The sequence below is a fragment of the Colius striatus genome, chromosome 2 (assembly GCF_028858725.1).
Source record: "Colius striatus isolate bColStr4 chromosome 2, bColStr4.1.hap1, whole genome shotgun sequence".
Taxonomy (NCBI): domain Eukaryota; kingdom Metazoa; phylum Chordata; class Aves; order Coliiformes; family Coliidae; genus Colius; species Colius striatus.
Window position 1 is genome coordinate 105942760 of NC_084760.1, and position 20010 is coordinate 105962769.

The 20010-nt window shown below is 38.8% G+C and overlaps 1 protein-coding gene across 1 annotated transcript in view; it reads left to right on the forward strand.

The window, feature by feature from the left end:
• MTHFD1L (methylenetetrahydrofolate dehydrogenase (NADP+ dependent) 1 like) overlaps positions 1-20010 on the forward strand; it is a 150635-nt gene that overhangs the window by 79388 nt on the left and 51237 nt on the right. Inside the window, exons 21-24 of the mRNA XM_061990315.1 lie at positions 5743-5882; positions 7565-7606; positions 8661-8761; positions 9179-9356. Of these exons, the coding sequence (XP_061846299.1) occupies positions 5743-5882; positions 7565-7606; positions 8661-8761; positions 9179-9356 (461 nt within the window). The remainder of the gene's footprint in view (positions 1-5742; positions 5883-7564; positions 7607-8660; positions 8762-9178; positions 9357-20010) is intronic.

Genomic DNA, 20010 nt, shown 5'->3' on the forward strand with positions numbered 1-20010 from the left:
AGATGAACCTGAGCAAAAGGTTGAAATAGCATGCTATAAGGTCCCAAGGGAATCAGCACTTAAATGAAGCGTATTTCTGGGATCCGAGCTCCCTTCGCAGCCCTTGCTGCCAGGAGGCAGTAACAGTCAGCTGAGGCCTGGGACTGTCAGCCACTGGGGACAAGTCTCCTTTGGAAGGAGGCAGCATGAGTTGAGCTGCTACTGTTATGGGGTATGGCAGGGTACTTGAATGTAAATCTTTGTTTTCAACTGACATATTTTATTTGTGTGGAGAAGCTGAAAATTTCCAGGAGAATTTTTTTTCCTCTGGAGAAATTAGGAGAGGTCTCAAGAGCTAGAGCTTGAGCATTGTGTCAGGAAGGGTACGCCAGTGAAACCAGGAGCCAGGCATGTTTTGCATGTCTCTCTGGAGATGCTCATGCAGGTGGGCTGCTCTCTCTTTATGGGGAGGCTTCTACACACAGTCCGAGTGAACAGTAATCTACCATTGAACATAACTTCAAATATTCTGCTTTCTGAGAGTAGTTTGGTCAAGACTTCTTGCAGAAGAGAACCCATTAATAGCTGTTAAAAGTGTGCTTCTTTCCACTTAAGAATCCGGGACCGTCATACATGTTGGGTCAGTCAAAAATGCGAATTGACAGTCAACGGTCAGAAACCTACAGTGCCCTTACCTCTGGAGAGTACATACTGCCCTGACATCCTTCTTTAGCAAAGGGTAAAAGTGTCTATGAGAACATAAAGTTCTGCTGAACTAAGTGGCAGATGTTCTTCCTATTACCTTTCCTCCTAGGCCTCACAACAACAACATTAAACTTAAATAGCTGATGCAAATTATTTTCTTCTTGTCATTAAAAAATGTTCAGTCTTAAGCTGTGCATGTGTAGTTTTCTACTGGATTTTGTGTCCAGCAGTTGTAGCAGTGAGTGCACGTGTGGATGCCATCTGAGACTGTGCCAGAAGGAAAATGAACAGGAAAACCCCCTCTGTTAGGAGAGAGGGAAATAAAAGAGAAAGAAAAAGAAAAAAAGGTATGTTGCATTCCAAAATCAGTCATAATAATGGAAGCTGACATCAAATAATTGCCAGAGTCAGAATGAACAAACATCTGGTTTATTCATTCCTGGCTATACTAACAAAAATATGATATCCTGTTAGAAAAATCACTGATCATCCTAGTTTATCTTGGCGGTTGTGCATCTTGGTATTTTTCACTTAAACAAGGACATATCAGTACTTTACAGCTAGCATGCCTCCGGCTCCAGGTTCACAGTTCATGTGCTTCTGTGACTTTGAACTCTTCTTTTCCTGAGTTTACCAGCAGACAGCTGCACCAGAACAGATATGTTTACATGTGGAGAGTAAATGGCAACTTGCAGCTCAGAGTTTCCATTTCCTTTTACATTGTTCAGGAATCAAAGCTCACAATTCGTGTCCTAAAGTTTCACCTCACGTGTGCTCATCTGACTTGGTCCTTTATAGTACAAATGTTTTGTTTTGACATTGATTTGTTGATAGAAAAGGCTGACTAGGGAGAAGCTACTTTCACTAGAAATTACTCTCAGTTTACATGAAGTTCAATTGTGGGTGAAATACCTTTTAAAAAAAAATCTAAACATCACTTGTTGTAAGGCTTTTAAGCAGTATGGAAATGTGAGACTAATGTGGAACCACTTTATGCACTTAGAGCATGATAAATGCAGTTTTAGGCAGAGAAAAATTACATTTTGTATTAGGTGTGACGATGAAATCTGATTAGCTACTTAAACTGTGACACTGTCTATTTAAGCTGTTGTCTTGTGTGGGTGATAAAATATTCACAGGTGTGGCTCACAAGATAGTGATTCCATGAAGAGGTTGTGGAATTATAAACAAGAATCAAATCCATTGGAATGATTTGTTCGTTTGACCAAACCCTGAAGTGGAATTACAGACTTCAGGGAAGAGTATCAATTGTTCTGACTTTATACTGCCTGACAGAATTCTCATCATCAGTATTGCATAATTCCATGTTTATGAGTTTTGCCTTCCCCTTTTGTACCTAGTTTGGATGTTTTGGATTCTAGTTCTAACAAAAACTATGGGGTTTTTTGGTTATTTTTTTAGCTGAACTAAGTGAAGTAGATATTACATAAATGACCTGTAGAAAGGTCTATAGCAATTGCATGTTGTGTTTTGCCACCTCTTGTTTTGAAACAAGACTCCACTTTCTCTGATATGTTAGAATGAGCCTAGCTTTCGGTCATCCTTACGTGGATCTTATGGGAAGACATTATTTGAACTTATTGAAGCATTTTGATGCAACATAATTCTGATATATAAGCGTATATTCATTCCTACATTTGACCTGTGACCCAGTATTAAAAGTAATGTAATGGTAATGCACTACTGATATGTCAATTTTTAATTTTTAATCTTCATACCAATGTTCCTTATGATATTTGGACTATAAAATTGAAGGGTAAAATCAAACAGAATATTTGTTGGATTAGGTTTTGTGGTTTTGTGACCACACAGTGATACAGTCCAGAGAGCTTTATTCACTGAAAAATACACTCAGAAAATAATCTCATAGTATTTGGCTAGATTATTGTCTGATTTTATCAGTGCCAGAAGGGTATCTGGGATGGCAAGTAAGACCTGGGACTGCGAAATCCCTGTGTTCAGTTGGCATATGTTGCCATGGGATTATGTTCTCCACCTGGAAGTGCAAATACCCATATATTTTCTCTCAAGTTGCTTAAGACACATCATTTACCTCTTTACTTTTGATAGAACTGCTATGTTTGTGGCCAGGAAATCAAAGCAAACAGTTACATTATGATGCCAGCATGATGTTGTGTTTAGAAGCCCAGTACCTGCTTGCAGGGCAGCAGCCCAGGTAGCAGTGATTCACAGGGCTGGGAAGTGGCCACAGGACAGGGGACAGGATGAAGATCCTTGTGGAAAGGGGAACTGAAGCTAGGTAAAGACTCTGTATCGGCAAGTAGTAGTGATTGCATCATAAACTTCCCTTTAGTTGTATCATAAACTTTCCTTCAGCAAGCCACATCTGCATAGGTAGATTTTCTTTCTCAAAAGTCTTTATCAGTTCACCTGTAATATGTAATTACTTTCTGTTGACAAACCATACATGAGAAACCAGAACTGAAATAAATGAACCTGTGTATTACTTTAAATTTCTGTTATTACATTTAAACTTATAAGCTATTTCATCTCATAATCTTTAACTGTAGACTAGCTTGAAGCTTCCCATTTATAGACTGTATTTATTTTTCATTTACGCTTTCATTTGAAAGCAGGAAACAATCTGAAAGTCATTGTATTAAGTGTTTCAGCACAAAGATTTTAAAATGTAATAGCTTGGCATATTACTGTATCTTCTCACTATTCCTTGGAGGAAATAAAACAGAGTTGGAACTTTCATCCAGGCAGCTTTTCTACTACATCCTGTTTCCTTCCGCACACAGGAGAAAGCACTGACGTTCCTCTCCCTTTCCTCTGCTTTGACTGAAGAAATTCCATTCTCCATGTTGTGGCTCTCACTCGGGTGAACACCAGTGCTCTGTCAGCTTTTCAGATGTCGATATAGGATTTGACTTGTTTAAGCAAAAGTGCATCTTGCCCTTCATATCAAAGGAAACTATTACAAAAAACAGAGGAATATGCACAGCTGCCCAGAGAAGTGCCCCTGCACAGCTTTCTTAGGTATCTGGCAGCTTGGACTGCCTGAAAGATGGCTAGTGCTTCCACAAGAGCTGTGAAGTGCTGCATGAGGAGTTTTCGTGCTTATTAGAAGGCTGACATCTCTGCATTTCTCTCTCTCAAAGGGTAGACTTGCAATCCCCCATTCTCTAAGGAAAACTGACCTTTGAAAAGGCTTGGCATGGAAAGGATTAACTCCCTGGAAACTTTGTTTGGAAACGTTAGGAGACTGCTATGTGTATACGCTGGCAATCTCTGTAAGAGACAAATTATTTTCCCACCCTCTCAAGTACTTGGTAGTTTATCTGTTGTTTATATTAAAGATTGATTGTGGTTATATATTCCTGACTTGGAGTTCTCATTAATCACGCTGTGCCACATAAGAGACTGGAGAAGAATGAGGGTTACTGGAAAGCAGACATGTGATCCCTGGCTCTGCTTTTAATATGACTTGTCCTGACATTAGGTTTGTTCCTTTAAATTATTGTGTTTGCATAACCCCCCTTTTTTTTGTTTCCATGTTTGGTATGTTGTCCTTTTTTTTTTTTTTTTCCCCAGGGCTATTCAGAAAAAGATAATATGCTTATTACAGTGATTTTGGAGAATGTTAGTCATGATATTTGCCATGTTACTATTTCAAGAGGTCCCTGCTCCCCTCTGTGTGCCCAGCCCCTTCTTTAGTAGCTCTTGCTTCCTACCCCAGCCCCAGCAGCCATTTCCTCCCTCTGAGCAGACCCACACAGGCAATTGCTTCAGCCTGTGCAAAACGAAGAGGAGATGGAAAAGGACTCATGGTGTAAGGACAAATGCACAAAGGCTGAGACTTCCTAAAGTGCACTGGCTGCCAACTGGATGATACTTTCTCCCACAGCAGCAGAGCAAATCTGTACCTCCTCCTTCTTGACCCTGCTGACTGTTTTCAGCCCCAAAATGTTCCATCAGCTGTTCGTGTTCCCCATCCTAGGCATGAGAGGCAAAACTGCTGGCAAGAAGGAGAAAAAGGAAAGGGAATTTACAATTTTTTTCAAGCTGATAGGGATTACAAGGATGTGCCACCAGCCCTGCTTGGAGTCAGGTCCAGAAGCCCCTGGGCAAACTGTTTTCCCCCTCTGTTAGCTGAAAGTCCTTTCACATATTCCAGAGGCACTCGTTGAGCCCAACTCTTCAATGTATTCTAGGGGGAAACAGTACATCAGAAAATTTTCAACAAATGAGAGGTTTAATGCCTTGATTTTTTTAATTGCTGTGTTCTTGTATTTATCCAATAAAAATAAATTATTTGGATTTCAAAAGAGACAATTGAAATGGTTGACAAATCTGAGCAAATTAGCTCTGAAGAATCCAACGTCATTTAATACATATTATCTTCTCTTTTATTTGTAGCTCTGCTAAAATACTTTGCCAGGTGTATCCTAATTCTGCACAGATTTTTCTCCTGAGTAGTGTAACATTAATGTCTGAGTTCTTTGATGCAAAATCCTATTATAGTATTCACTGTTTAGTAGTATATTCAACACTGACCCATGGCTGCAACTGCTGGTCTCTGTTTATAAATACACATCCTTTCACCAAAAGCAAGAGATGACCAGATGTTCTGTAAAACTATAAGTTGTGAGGTAAACACATATTTAGTGAAATCAAGGGAGGAGGAATAAAGTAGGGAAGCCATACATCTGTAAGAATTTGCAGACATTTAAAATAAATGTAATTACACAGAAAAAGCTATTTTAGAGGACTAGATATTTTTAAATACTTTGATTCAAACTGATTTGAATTGCTTGAATGTTTTCCCCACCATATGTCTACTTTTGATGACATATTGGACATATCAAGAATGAGAGAGTGCATTTTGGAGTTGGGAATAATTTTTTAATCAGACACAGTAATGTAAATGGGCCTTTATTTGAATGTTCATCCAACACTGAGTACTGGTGTATGTTTAAGTGCACTGTATGCTAAAGTAGGAATATCCCCTAGTGTTTAACCCAAAGCATGTTTTTTGTGTGGTTTTGTTTTGTTTTTTTTAATGTTTAACAGTAACTGAAGCTGGCTTTGGTGCTGACATTGGGATGGAGAAATTCTTCAACATCAAATGCAGAGCCTCTGGCTTGGTTCCCAGTGTGGTTGTACTTGTTGCTACAGTGAGGGCTTTGAAGATGCATGGAGGTGGGCCAAATGTAAGTTTTTGCACCTTTCTTGGAAAAAAGAATCTTGCTAATGTTCGAAATAAATAAAATATCTTGGTTTAAGAAATATTGGGGGTATCCTATGGGGCAGTATTTAGATGTCCCTCCTGAATTACCTCATTATATAGATGTTGTCTCCAAAGGTAATACAGGAAAGGAAAGGTACAAATGAAAGAAGAGGGATGAATGAGCTCTGAAAAAGTACCCAGTCTTGCTGAGGGAGGGAAGTTTGTTTGCATGAAAAAAGAAAAAAGCTATAACATTGATATTCTTTTCAATGTCTTTTCAAATAGCATTTTTAAGTGCACCGAAGCATTCACAGGTTGGGAAAGTTGGCAGCTGAGGAGGAACGAAAGGAGTTCAGGTTGCAGTATATGAGTGAAAGCAGGGAATATTGTTAGTCAAAGTTTTGAGATTTCTTTCACTGCAATAATGGGAACCTCTTCTGTCCTTTTCATCTGCTCAGATTAATTCCCTCAGGGATGCTGAGGCAACTGATGAAATCTTGCAAATGTTTTCCCAGTGTACCAAAAGTCACCAGCATACAATTTTTTTTTTTTTTGTTTAAGCCATAAAGAGATTTGTACATACAGATTATTGATTGTAAAAGTGCTCCTCGGTCATACAATCAGATCAGACTCTGCTAGCCAAGCAGGCAGACACTTAACTCCTAGAAACACTTTCATCTGCCCAGCAGTATGCAAGAAAGTGATGCTGCCAGGGAAACGGTCTCACTGAGTGAAAATACCAGAGCTGTTTCTACAGCCACAAAATTTTGGAATGCATTGTCTCTCTTACAGTTAATCATCTCTTAGAGCTAAAGCTGATCTGTCCTTTCTCAGTCTTTTAGGTTGAAAGAATTATGTAACTTTCTAGCATTTTGGTCTGCTCCTAATGCAAGTGTTTGTTGTTTTTAAATTATATTCCTCCTGACCTTTCAAGGAGGGTATATTACTACATGTGTTGTCATTCCATCTAGCAAAACTAGGACTTAAATATGTCATAGTAACTGTCCCTCTGTCTGATCTATATCTTTAGAAGTATAAAGCTTTCATTTATTTACCTAATGCATCATAGAAGCATGTACCAGATACATTTAGATATATATATATTAACTATAAAATGGACCAAGAGCAACAAGAAACAAAAGAGACAAAGTCCTGTGCCTGAGATTTTTGTACATGGTCCTTAGAGACTCAGTATAGTACCTTGGTGATACTTCTTGTCTGTATACCTTTGTGGTTTCCAGCAAAGAAAATTACATGCATTCAGTTCCTTTCCATAGGCCCTAATTACAGGATACCCAAAGCGTATGCTCCTCTTCTAGTCTGTGTTATGTTATACCTTTAGCAAGCTGTTGGAGATTGCTGTCCATTGTCTTTGCATTGCTGCTGTGTTGTTAGGCATGTAAAGTAGGATCCAATTACTTCCTCTCTAATAAATCTTTTCAAACTAGTTCTTGAGTCACTACCTGTGTCTTGCCACCTAAATACAATAGGAAGGTTGTTATTCTCCATGTACCAGTGTAACTTGGGATAAAGCAGAAGCTGTAGTCAAGCTATGATGTTATGCACAAGGTATGGACTGACTGATAGTATAGAAAGTAACAAAAAGTGCACTCATGACTATGATTATGACAAGTGTCAATCTGATGACTTTGTTTATTCTTCCAGGTAACTGCTGGTGCCCCCTTGAAGAAAGAATACACAGAAGAGGTAAGAGGAACTATTATAAAACTTTAGGAGGTCTTGTTTAGAGGGACAAAATAATAGGGTATATGAAAAATCAGAACTTCTCATCCTCTGACTGGATAGGGTGCAACCTCAGATTTAACAATAGCATTCTCTAATGCTGATATTCAGTGAACACCTTAAACAGGGATTGCCAACAAGTACATCTAACTCATCTGCCCCCAGCCACTTGATGTTACCCCTCTTGTGTGTGCTGTGTGTGTGACTGCATGATAGATTGTACTGAGGAACTGAGCTAGATGAAAAATAACTTTTTTTTCAGTAGTTTTTCCAGGACCACTAATTTTTCAAACTGAAGAGCTCTTCAGTCCATCATACAGGCATTTATGAAAGCACAAGAGCAGAGTGGTGCAGAGATCAAAGATGTACCCTGAAATTAATGGTGAATTCACCTGTTCATTAAACAACAGATTTAATCCGTTTGTGCTTCACATTTGGTGTTGGATGTCACTCTTCAAACAAGAGTAGATTCTACAGATTTGTTTTCTATGTCTCTTCACTGTAGACAAATTCTAATCTTTTGGTTTTATCAGGCTGAGGATATGTGTCTTGTTGCAATTAAGACAAGGCCCACAAACTGTGAGATAAAAAAGTAAATAATGTGCTTTATCTGAGATATATTTGTATATGTAGATTAGACTATGCATCTAACCCATCTGTATATCAAACTGCACCCCACTGCTGTAGTTTATCACCTTTGAAAACAAGTGACTAACAGCCCTTTCACAGTAGTGAAACCAGGCAGCCTGTCATCAGTTGAACTCTTGTGTTGTGTCCCAGAAGAGAGCAATGCATTCACGTTGAAGTTTTAGACATTGCTTAGTTAAATATCTCTGTTGCTTATTAATAGAAGTAAGAATTAAGAAGTGTCAAAATATTTTTGCCTGGAAGCATTTTACTTGCTTGCAATTGTCATAATCAGCACTGTTTATGTTCAGTTTAATTTATGGAAAATTCTTTGGCTAGAAAAGACTTGATGTATGTTTCCATTTCCATTAATTTTTATTTAATTGCATAGAACCTCCAGCTGGTAGCTGATGGCTGCTGTAATCTACAGAAACAGATTCAAATTACTCAGCTCTTTGGAGTTCCTGTTGTGGTTGCTCTAAATGTCTTCAAGTAAGTCTATTCTTTCATTACTTTTGTGAGTACATCCACAGTTCAAATGTCATGCCGTTATTCATAAATTAATCAGTTTGGGCATGAAGAAAAAGAAGATATTAAAGAATTTCCTTTTTTCATCATGAATATAAAGACCTTTAAATCCTTAGCTTGTTCTTAAGGTTTTAAAACCACCAAAAAATTATATACTGTTATGGAACTATTAATCATCCATGTTAATTAGTTATAACAATTACTAAAAGTGTTCTTGAAACATGTTAATACATATTCTGTGTATAAATGCATTATGTATATGGCACTATTTCTACATAGACTTGCTTTACAACTGCTTTTGGCAAAATAAGGCTAGGTATATAAGGTTATAAAAGTGAACTAATTAAACAAAATAATGAGATAGAACTATTTGATTGGCAGAACTGACTCTCCTGCTGAGGTTGATCTGGTGTGTAAAATTGCAAAGCAATCTGGAGCATTTGATGCTGTACCTTGCAATCATTGGTCGGCCGGTGGTAGAGGAGCAGTAAAATTAGCTCAGGCTGTGGAAAAGGCAGCCAATCAGAAAAACAGTTTCCAATATCTCTACAACTTGGAGGTAAGGTTTATTTTTTTTTTCCTTGAATGCATGCTGCATCAATGTATCAATGTTGGATTTCAACAAGAACAACATTGTAACAAAGCTATCTTGGAAAGGGGTTTGCCTTGACTTAAAATCACAAAAACTGGAGGGAATAAGTAATCTGTACCTTCTTTAATCGGAGAAGCAGGACACTTGCTGGTAATGCTCATTGTTTAGTGCATTGAATGATGCTTCTGATGCTTTCTTGTTTAATGTAAAAGGGTGTCTGTAGGTGAAACATTCACAAACTATTGTGGGAGACTTCTCAGAGTCTTGATATTTCTCCTGCAACTCAGCTAAAATTAAATATAGTTACTGTCTTACCACCATGAGTATTGCACCAAATTGTGGGTCTCTGAACCATTCACTCTGTGTGAGGAAGATCTTTGAGGTAGCATGTGCACACTCATGCTACGCATCTGCACAGCCAGCCACGTCAGTGCAGAGAGAAAGCACTGCCTTTACCAGCAGTCGCCTACACATGCACAAACCTCAGATAAACACAAAGATCAAAGGAGGCCTGGTCCTGTTCAATCAGGATTGGAATCTGCTGGTACAATATGACACACACAGTCACTGCTGCTGTTAGCCTTAGGTCCTCAGTCTCTCCAGGAGCAGCTCTCAGTGCCCTTGCCCTACTCCAGTTGCTGGCATGAGGGTACAAGAGCATCTGAGGTTCATGGCCCCACTCCAGCTGCTGGTGCTCTGACCTCTCCTTCTGCTTTCTAGTGTTCATACACACACATCTAGAATAGAGAGCACACCCATACAGAAGGTGGTCAGAAATCAAGTTTAATAAGAATAGAGTACAGACTGTGGTCCTCAGGCACAGGGCTCAGTCAGACAAGCTACTGACCACCTTTACACTCAACCAGTCCCTTCTTACCCTCTTCTCTCTTGTTTTTTCCCACATTTGTTCCTCTTCAATTCATCTTGATAACTTCATTTTCCCCATCTTTGATCCTTCCACTAAACATGCCCAAACGATCTTTACACATTCCCACAATCCCCTTCAAAAATCCCAGTGTAAGTTTTACACGGTCTCAAAATGTTCTTCCTACCTCCCTTAACTAGACCTGTGCTACTGTGGGCAATCACCCTCTTTCATTTGCAAAGATTTCTGGTAAAAGAGTTTCCACACTGACTCACCTTGATGTATTTCACACCGAGGACAATGGTCTCATCCTTCTCCTTTGATAGTGTTAAGAAACAGGCAATTCAATATGCTCCAATTTTCACTGACTAGGTTTTTCCACTGATTACATTAGGAGGGTTCCTCTGCCTATCATTGTTCCTCAGATCCTTGCTTGGACTTTGTGATAAATTTACTTACTCATTAGATAACCTAACAAAGAATACTGTGGTCCAAGTTTCAGTTCAATGTCTGCCAGAGGTGGTGACTGTTTTTCCATGTCTTGGAGATTTTGATTGCAATTGTCTGCATCATGAGCTGTCAAGAGGAGCAGTTTGCAAGGAAGGGCTGCTTGGACTCCTGAAAGCAGTATGCTGGAGTACCACCATGCAAGCAGAACATTTGAAGCAGCGTATCATATAAATGATTTCTCAAGACCTTCCTGACTGTTCAAATGCGAGTGGGTTAAAATTTGGGCAGCAAAACAGATTTTACTGCAACCAAGGAAGCCCTTGTCAAATTTCAGATCCTGTGCCCCAGTTGACAGTGCTAACTTAAGTTTCTTTAGAAAATGTTTGAATGCTATTTTTTAACAGCAGAACCTCAGCTTCATTCTTTTAAATGGCTGAAAGCTTCTGTTTTGATTCTTCTCTCCAGAATAAAGTTCAGCCTGAGGTAGCTATGCCTTACTGTTCTGTTTCACTCTCCTGAGGTAGATATGCCTTACTGTTCTATTTCACTCTCCTCTCTGATATGTATCCCATATTTCTTGCACTCATTTTATTTCTTCTTTCCACGTCACCCACTGTTTTCCCAAATGTCAATAATCCAGACAATTCCTATTAGTATTAACCACTGCTTTCACAGAATTGATGGTAATACCTTGGGAATATAAGTGCTGCAACATCTCTTCAAGGCATTTTGCCCATGGAACATTTTTACAGAGAAAAATGGACAGTGTATCTGCATTTCTGAATTTGTCTCTGAAGAAATGTGCTGGAAACTGAGGATATCATTTCATGGGGTTTGTGTAATAAAATGGAAAGAAAAATTCTTTCAGAAATATGTATAATAGTTTTCCCCATAGGACACTTGTATTACAGAGATAGCACATTAACATTTGATGAGTCCCATATTTAAGCTCTGATGTTACCCTATTCTATGTGGCTTACAATCATGTGGCATGAATGAGTAGAAGGGATTACTAGAGATGGACTCTACTTCTATGAAGGAAGAAAATGAGATTGATTTCCACTTTAATGTCTTTCCCAGACACATCTTTTTGTGGTGTGATGCATAAGCAGCATGATCTTAAGCACAAAGGGAATAAATCACATCTTTGCATCTACTTAATATCCTGTAACTTAAAACAAGTATTATAAGCTTCAAAAATATGTTGAGAGGATTTTATTAAAATATATGAAGCTTTTAAAATACTGTAAAAAAAAGAGTAAATTCAGGCCAAGAAAAACAGTAAAGTGTAAAGTTCAGGCTTCTGTTTTGTTCTTACTGTGCAAAGGACTGGGGCTGAAGCAGTTGAAAGTAGGAGTGAGACAGCAGCTTGTGTGGTATGATGGGTCATTTAGCCACTGCCCTCACAGAGACATGAAGGAAAAACACCTCTTGCAAAATTAGCATGCCAAGATATTAAGGATGTAATGGGATTTTTTGATGTAGCAGTTTTGAGGACTGGAGAAAAAAATTAATAAGGTTCCTGTGGCGAGTTTTTTTTTGTTTTGTTTCCCCTTTGGAAGGTCAAAAGGGGAAAATATTCTGTGTGAAACCCCTACCACTTCATTCATTCACTGTCTTTATGAGATTACTCTTGTCTTTACTTGTATCTCCATCTAAATAGAGAGTATTTTCTTCAGTCTAGAAAACTTCATCAGAATTTGCTTCCAAAGCTGGCTATAATTAGAACAACTTCCAACGGCACAGACTTGTACAGTCATGATATCTTCATTCAACATTTTGTTGTTTAGGGATGTGGTGGGCTTGCCAGTGTTAGATTAGTGGCTGGACTCAATAATCTTAAAGGTCTTTTCTAACTGAAACGATTCTATGCTTCTGTTTCATTAGAAAGCATTGCCCTGAGAATTTAAATTTAAAAAATGCACCTTTATGTAAAACTGGTTTGGATCCTTCTTTTCTAGTTAGGCCAAAGTTTGCAGCAAACCGTATTATTAGTATACAGTTGGGCATCTATTTAGAGGATAGTATAGGTCAACTGGGCTCTCTTTGTTTTTTTTCCCAAATGACACAGAGCCTTGCTTCACTGTGAGGGTGATGGAGCAGTGGAACAGGCTGCCCAGAGGGGTTGTGGAGGCTCCTTCCTTGGAGGTCTTCAAGACCCACCTGGACATGTTCCTGTGTGACCTGATCTAGGTGACCCTGCTTCTGCAGGGGGGTTGGACTAGACGATCTCTAAAGGTCCCTTCCAACCCTACCATTCTATGATTCTGTAATTAATATCAGCTATTGCTCAGAAGTAAATGATAGATAAAAGTCATAAGTTAGCAGCTTTTACAATTTATTAAGAGGGAAACTGTGATTACATTTAAAGGAAAGATTCCAACTGTTTTCCACTATGTCTAAAGTTGTATCATTGTAAGAAAATTGAGAGAGATATAGAAGTGAGATATGATACAACTGAATATTTTTCAAAAGTATGATAGAGTTAATGCATTTAAACCAGGAAAATTCTTCAATATAAACAAAAGATTATTTAAATTTAAAAAATTAATCAAGAGAAGTATGAATAATTAGAGTTAGATATGAACCTTGAGTTAACTGCAGAACTACTATGATTCAAGTGTAATAAACATTTTCATCAAGATGAGAGATCTCTTAAAACAGAAAACCTTAAGAGATCTTTATTTACAAATTTACAAGTTATTTACAAATGTGTTTAATGTGAGAAGAACACAAAAATCTTTTCTAGATCTGTCAAAATAGTGATTAAAAGTTGAGAATCACCTTCTTTTTTTCTGAGTCCTGAGATATATTTGTACATTTATACCATCTTGTCCAGTGATAAGCAAACACGTGCTGAAATGAGCAATTTTATACAGTGGGCACTGCAGATTTATATCTGTTCAGGACTCTGGCTCAGCTAAGCAGCTCTGTTGAGTATCATAGCAAGCTAGTCTAATTAGAAGACGGTACTAATGTGATTATATTCTTTGAAGCATCTCATTCTATCTGCTTGAAATTCCTCAGGTGTCTCTATATGACAGTTCTAATTTTAGATTGCTTTTCAACTTCTCTTTATTTTATTTCTCTAAGCAGGCAAGCTTTTGTCTTCATGATAGCAACTGATGCTTGAACTTTTTTTTAATAATGGGCAAATATTCTTCAGGAGTTAAAATAAGAACAGAGTAAGATGCAAGCATATTTTGAGGGTAGTGTGAATAAGAGCTGTATGTGTGATTTGAGGAGTGCAAATGTGTGCCGGTATCAGGAGACTGAGAGGGGACCTCATTAATACTTACAAGTATTTAAGAGGTGCATGTCAAGAGGATGGAGCTGCACTTTCCTTTGTAGTATCCTTTAATAGGAGAGGGGGTAATGGACAAAAGCTGGAACACCAAAAAAAACAGTTAAACATAAGGAAAGCTACTTTACTGTAAGGATGAGTGAGCCATGGTACAGGCTGCCCAGGGAGGATGTGGAATCTCCTCCTCTGGAGGCTTCCAAACCCACCTGAATGCATTCCTGAGTTACCTGATTGAGGTGAATCTGCTTTAGCAGGGGATTGGACTAGATGATCTCTAGAGGTCCCTTCTAAAACCAACCATTCTGTGATTCTGTGAAGTGACCTTTGAGAAGTAATGCCAGCACTGTCATCGATTTAAAAGTTAAAGAAAAGGACATAAACAGATACAATGTACCAAGAAATGCTTACAGTACTGGGAATTGCATGGGAGGGGGGCAAGGATGAGTTTTCACATGATAGACTCCATAGTTTATAACATAGTTTAAAAGATTGTTGACAGTAGTCGTAATAAATACTATACTATTGCATGGTTTTAATATGGATTTTTACCCCCACTGCACATTAACTTCTCTTAATTTGCTGTTGAACTGGTTTCTTACTGAATATTTCTCTTCAGTGTTTGGATGACGGGTTTGTTTTAAAGGCCTCCTGAACTAACTCCTATGAAATAATCTATGAAGGGTTTTTTTTAATATATATTCTTGCTACATATGGAAAATATCAAAACATCAACTCTCTTATCACTGTTGACTTCCCTTCTGGGTTCACTTTTCTTGAAGTAGGGGTCTAAGTTGCAGCAGAAAGCTATTACTCAAAATAAAGTTGACTGACCCGTTAAAAGCAAGTTTAGATAACTAGGAGGAGGATAGGAGAGGATGGAAAAATATGCATGCCATTCCCAAATTTTTTTGGCTTCAGTGCCTGTTCTTGGGAAGGGAGAAACTATATTCCCTGCTAATGCATGCCTTTTGAGTAACCCTCCTTCTTTTACTAACTCAGTCTCTTCTGCTTTGGTGAACTCTCCATTGACTTAGAGCAGCCCTCCTAAACCTGGGGAAGAAAACACAAGTCTGAATGAAGACAGACGCTGTTTTGTAAGAGATGCATTGCCCCATCCTGCAAGGCAGCTGGAGTGCGGTGGTGGATTAACGCTCTAGGAGATAGAGGAGAGAAGGACGGGCATATGGCCTGAGGCAGGATCAGCATATCTGACCAGTCATTGAGTTAGCATTGTCCCCTTGAAAGACATGGTAACCTGACAGATACGATTGAAGAGCCTCAAATCATCTGATTTAGGCTGCATTGGAAAGCCGAGTTGAAGAGTATAAAGGTCACAAAAGGGGAAAAGAAGGGGTTGTTTTCAGTCTTCCAGATTTGTCAGAGATTTTGACAGTTCTCTGCCTTTAGGTAATATGACAAATGGAAATATTTCCAGGTTGTATTTTGGTCGAATACAGTGAATTGTCTGGCCAGCCTGCAGGGCGAAGGAAGGCCTTCTCAGATAGGGGTCATTCACTGGGAATTAGGTTGAGTAGCAGTACTTCTCAGTGAGACTGAGAAGTATGGTGTGGGCTTCCATTTGGTTCATTGCTTCCAGTCTTAGCTTCAACTGTCAGAGATAATGAGTCACTCAGAGATATCTAAGGGTAGCACCAAAACAGAGACAGCTCTGCTGGCAGCCGTTCTCTTCCATCCTCTGGCTACAGTCTCCAATAGCAAAAATCGGCAATGAGCAACCAACGAAGGGATCAGTCAGTGAAAAAGAGTCCTTGGCGCATGTGCTAAGAGAAAGGAAGTGCCTTGAAGAGAAAGGCATAGTCAAGAAGGGTTCATGGGACCTGAGTTTGAGGATGCTGACCTCCAGAAGATTCACCTAAGGCACCGTGGTTTTTGTCATTTGTAAACTGCTCGTCTTTTCAATCCCACCATGATTGAATCAGGGGGTCACGTGTGTGTCAGGGCTATTTTCTGCTTCCTCCACTAATATCATGGAGCCACTAAGCCGTGAAAGCCATCCATCATGTGTCTGCTGTCACTTCAGCCCAGCATATCACTTTTCTTTTGCCTTATAGGCAAATAACTTCTGTGTTGTTCTTTATACAGCATAGAGTTCAGTCATGTATAACCCAATGGAAGGTCCTTAAGCACTACTGGAGTAGGAATAAATAAGATTTTACATGCTCCTTACTGAAACTTTTCCTAATAAGTGATGGAGTCCATTTCTCATCTTGAAATGCAGGCAATGCTGCCCTCCAGGGTATGCTAGTCTTTTCACTATTTCCCCCCACCCTACTGCTAGTAAGCCAGTGAAGTCACATAAAAGAGGAATTCCACAGGGCTGTACCCACCTCTCCTCCCACTCCCATCAAAGAGGTTTTGGCAGAGTCTGGACATTTGTTTCACTGAATGGGGTGTTCTAGGGGTGGAAACTATCTTTCTTCTGCTTCAGCTCTTTTTTTTAATCTATGTTAGCTCTTGACAGAACTGCACTTCTCTGTTTGTTTTCATTATTTTCCTATTCTTTGCGTGAAGCAATTTTCTAAGACACGCCCGAGGTTTCAAAGTTGGGGAAATGGAAAATATATCTCTTAAGGCCACAAGCTTAGGTGTTGATTCACAAACCATTTAACTTGACTGAGTATGCTTTCCCACAAAGTAAACCTCACATTTTTGTCCTGCGCCAACAAAGGAAGAGGAGTACTGAAGACATGGGAATCCTTTTGTCACCCACAGATCTTCTGGAACCAGAATATACAGATACTTTAATAAATGTGGTTTTGTTTTATCCAGGAGAAAAGCTAGAAGTAGAAGTTAGAATGTGCAGAGTCAGCTATTGTTTTAGCACTGCACTCTGTCACCCCACACAGCACCTTCAGCCATACTCCCATCATATGTTTTCATTTGGCAACCTTCCCAAGAAGAGGAGTGAGTGATGTCTGCATGCTGTTTCACTTAGCCAACCAGTGATTCTTTATGATTGCTTTCAGTGAATGCATAAGTTAATTTTATTTTTTTTAAGTGCCACTGGCTTGAATTTTAAACTATTTTAAGAATTTCTGTTAAAACACAAGCAGCTTAGCAACAATAAACCCAGAGGCTGTGACCTCATAATTAAACTGATGCTCTCATAACTAAAAGTAGTGAGACTAAAGTGACTTTTTAATGAACTTGAAGTATGAAATGTGTAAGTTCCCAGTGAATAGTGCTTTTGTATAGGCTTCGATTAAACACTAGTTTTTCAGCAGAATCTTATATTTTCTCATAGAATAAAGTACTTTTAAATATTTATGTTGTATAACTGTGAAGAGATCTTTTCAGACAGTGCAGCACTGGTTGGTATTCACTAAGGTTGTCAGTTTAAGCTATATAGCACCAGTGCTTCTCCATACTAGTGTGGCTTAACTGCAGCCTAGTGGAAAGAAGTATGTCTGTGGACTTATTGCTGTTGACTGGCTTTTCAGAGACATTTTGTGTTGGATTCTGCTTTGGTGTGTCCTGGGGATTGGCTATGGGGAGTTTAAAGTGTGAACTCCTGTTCTCCAATAGCCAAAGACCTTAAAGTCAGGTATCCAGATTAGGATGCAAAGGTAGGAATCTCAAGCCAGTGTGTGGTGATCTGCCTGATTTGTTTCATGTGATACTGACTTTTGGCAAGAATGATTTCAGGAACCCCAGTCCAAGCTGCATGTCTCCACCTCAACTCACTGTTTCTGCCAGTACCTTTCAGTAGTCAGATTAAACAACTTGAACAATTCTTTCTGTAGAGATGACATTTAAGCCATCTCTGTCTGTGTGACTGTGCCTTTATGGTAAACTGGGTGTGTGAACTGATCTGGGTTACAATAGCTCTTTTTTTTTCCACTGGGTTATGTTTTAGCCTGGATCACTTTCTCTGGTATGTGCAGCTGCACAAACAGTGGTGCTGCTTTCACAGTTGCACTGGCACATGGGTAAGTGTGAGCAGCAGAGGAAGTGAAGATGAAGGAGAATCTGTTGAATCCATGTCCTGCTGTCCATGGAAGTCCTCATCAAGCTCCATGTGGAAAAGTGGTAATCTACAGTTTGCTGCTTTAGCTGAAGGAAGAGATGAAGAGTGAAGGAAATGTGAGGAAAAGCTAGCAGAAATGAAACACTACTCACTGTTTTCTATTAAAAACCTTGCTATTGACTGTATTGAAAGAAATAAGATGGTGTAATAACACTAATTTGCTTTAACATTGTGTCTTGCAAGTGCAGTGGCCTAGAAGTAGCAGTATGAGTGGATGACAACACTGGTGTGAATTCATTTTGGATTATCAATTCGGTCTTGTAAATGATAGGCTCTCCTCTTTATCAATGCTGATTTCTTGGTTTACTTGTTCTCTATCAAGTAATGAAATGTACAGCTAGTAGCACTTGTTATGCTTTAGTCAAGGAGATAGTCTTGTTTATGGTGTGGGTGCTTGGCAACAAGCATGTGTGCTTGTGCTTGGTTCAGAAGAAGCATATGGCTTTGGTAACTCTGAATGTGTGAGACTTCAGAAATGCACATTGTCTTTGGCAGGGCTGGGGAGATTGGTTGTTTCTGTGAGAAACGTCAAAGCTGCTTAACTATCAACAGATGTGTATACTGTGTGGTGCTCTAACACCTTCTCATGTTGAGCATAAGTTCTTTAGTATTTCATACTATCATTTTTTAAAAAAGCTAAGACTGATTTTGGAATGAAATTTCTGAAGCTGCCATAATTCCTTCAGCATTAGTACTTGCGAGTAGTTGCATATCTGTAAAAATCAGGTTTTGTCTAAATCCATACTGTCTATGTGTGTCTGTCACCTGTTCTCCACCTAACGGTACTTAGTTGTGTAACATTCACAACCTTAAGTAAGGGAAATGAGAAGAGGAACAGCTTGAGCTGATCCTAAATCTTTTGTGCTTTTGGTGCTCTGCTCGTTTTACAAATACTGTTATTACCATAGCTGCCCAGATAGCAGAAGTGCTGTGAAAGAATTGAATTCCTGTTCATAAAGGCGCATCAACACTCACCATCAGGATGAGACCTTTCATCCTTCTTTCATTGAGACTGTTTTGCTGCAAACAGTTGCATTGATGCAGCTGAGGTTGATACGTTATAGTTTGTCAGTGGTAATAAACAATTGATTCAGGAATATCCTAGGCCATTGTAGAAAATTCTCAGACAAAAAACATGAGAGATGTGAAATTACTTATTTTAGTGTCTGAGATATGTGGCTTCTACTGTCAGATATTTGACCACAGTGTTTAAGGAACAAATAAGTAGCTTTACATGGATTTTTTGGAGTTTTTTAGAAGTCTGGTATGAGCTGGAACAAAAATCCTGATTAAAATACCTTAATGATTTGGTTACTTGTGCAATATGCTTGTATTTTTTAGCCCCTTTGATTTCAGCTAAGCATTTTTCCATATCAATTAACACTGTGAAGCATTATTATATATGGTAGATGCCTGTGCCTATCAGTGAGAGTATTTCCATAGTGAAGTGCTGAATAATCAAGCTTTATTGAAAACCTAAAGCTAAACTTGCCCTTAAAGATCAGATAAGAAAATGTATGAATTGTTTCTTCAAATATCTTCTAATCATCCAAGATTCTGCTGTTAAAGTACTAGATGGCTTTTCTTGGAAAAATACTTCTTTAAGTTAAATTAAAATTAAGTTTCCCAGCAGTATTACTTCATAGCTGCAACATGAGAAACATTTTGGCCTGAAATACAGTTTTATCCCTTAAAAATCCTACTAAATACTAGGAAACAGATGGATCCTTAGCACAGTTTAGTGTACTCCTTTCCCTACTCTCGAAAATTCAGGAAGGAAGCATGTCTGTAACACATCTGCATGGGATGTGTTAACGTGTGTATAGAGCATCTGTGCCTCCCTGCTGGTTTCTATCTAAACTGGGCTCAGACAGGACTCATTTGCCTGTGTTATGAGGTTAAATAGGCTCAAACTCTCCTCTGACAACATGCACATTGCCTCACCTGTTTGTAT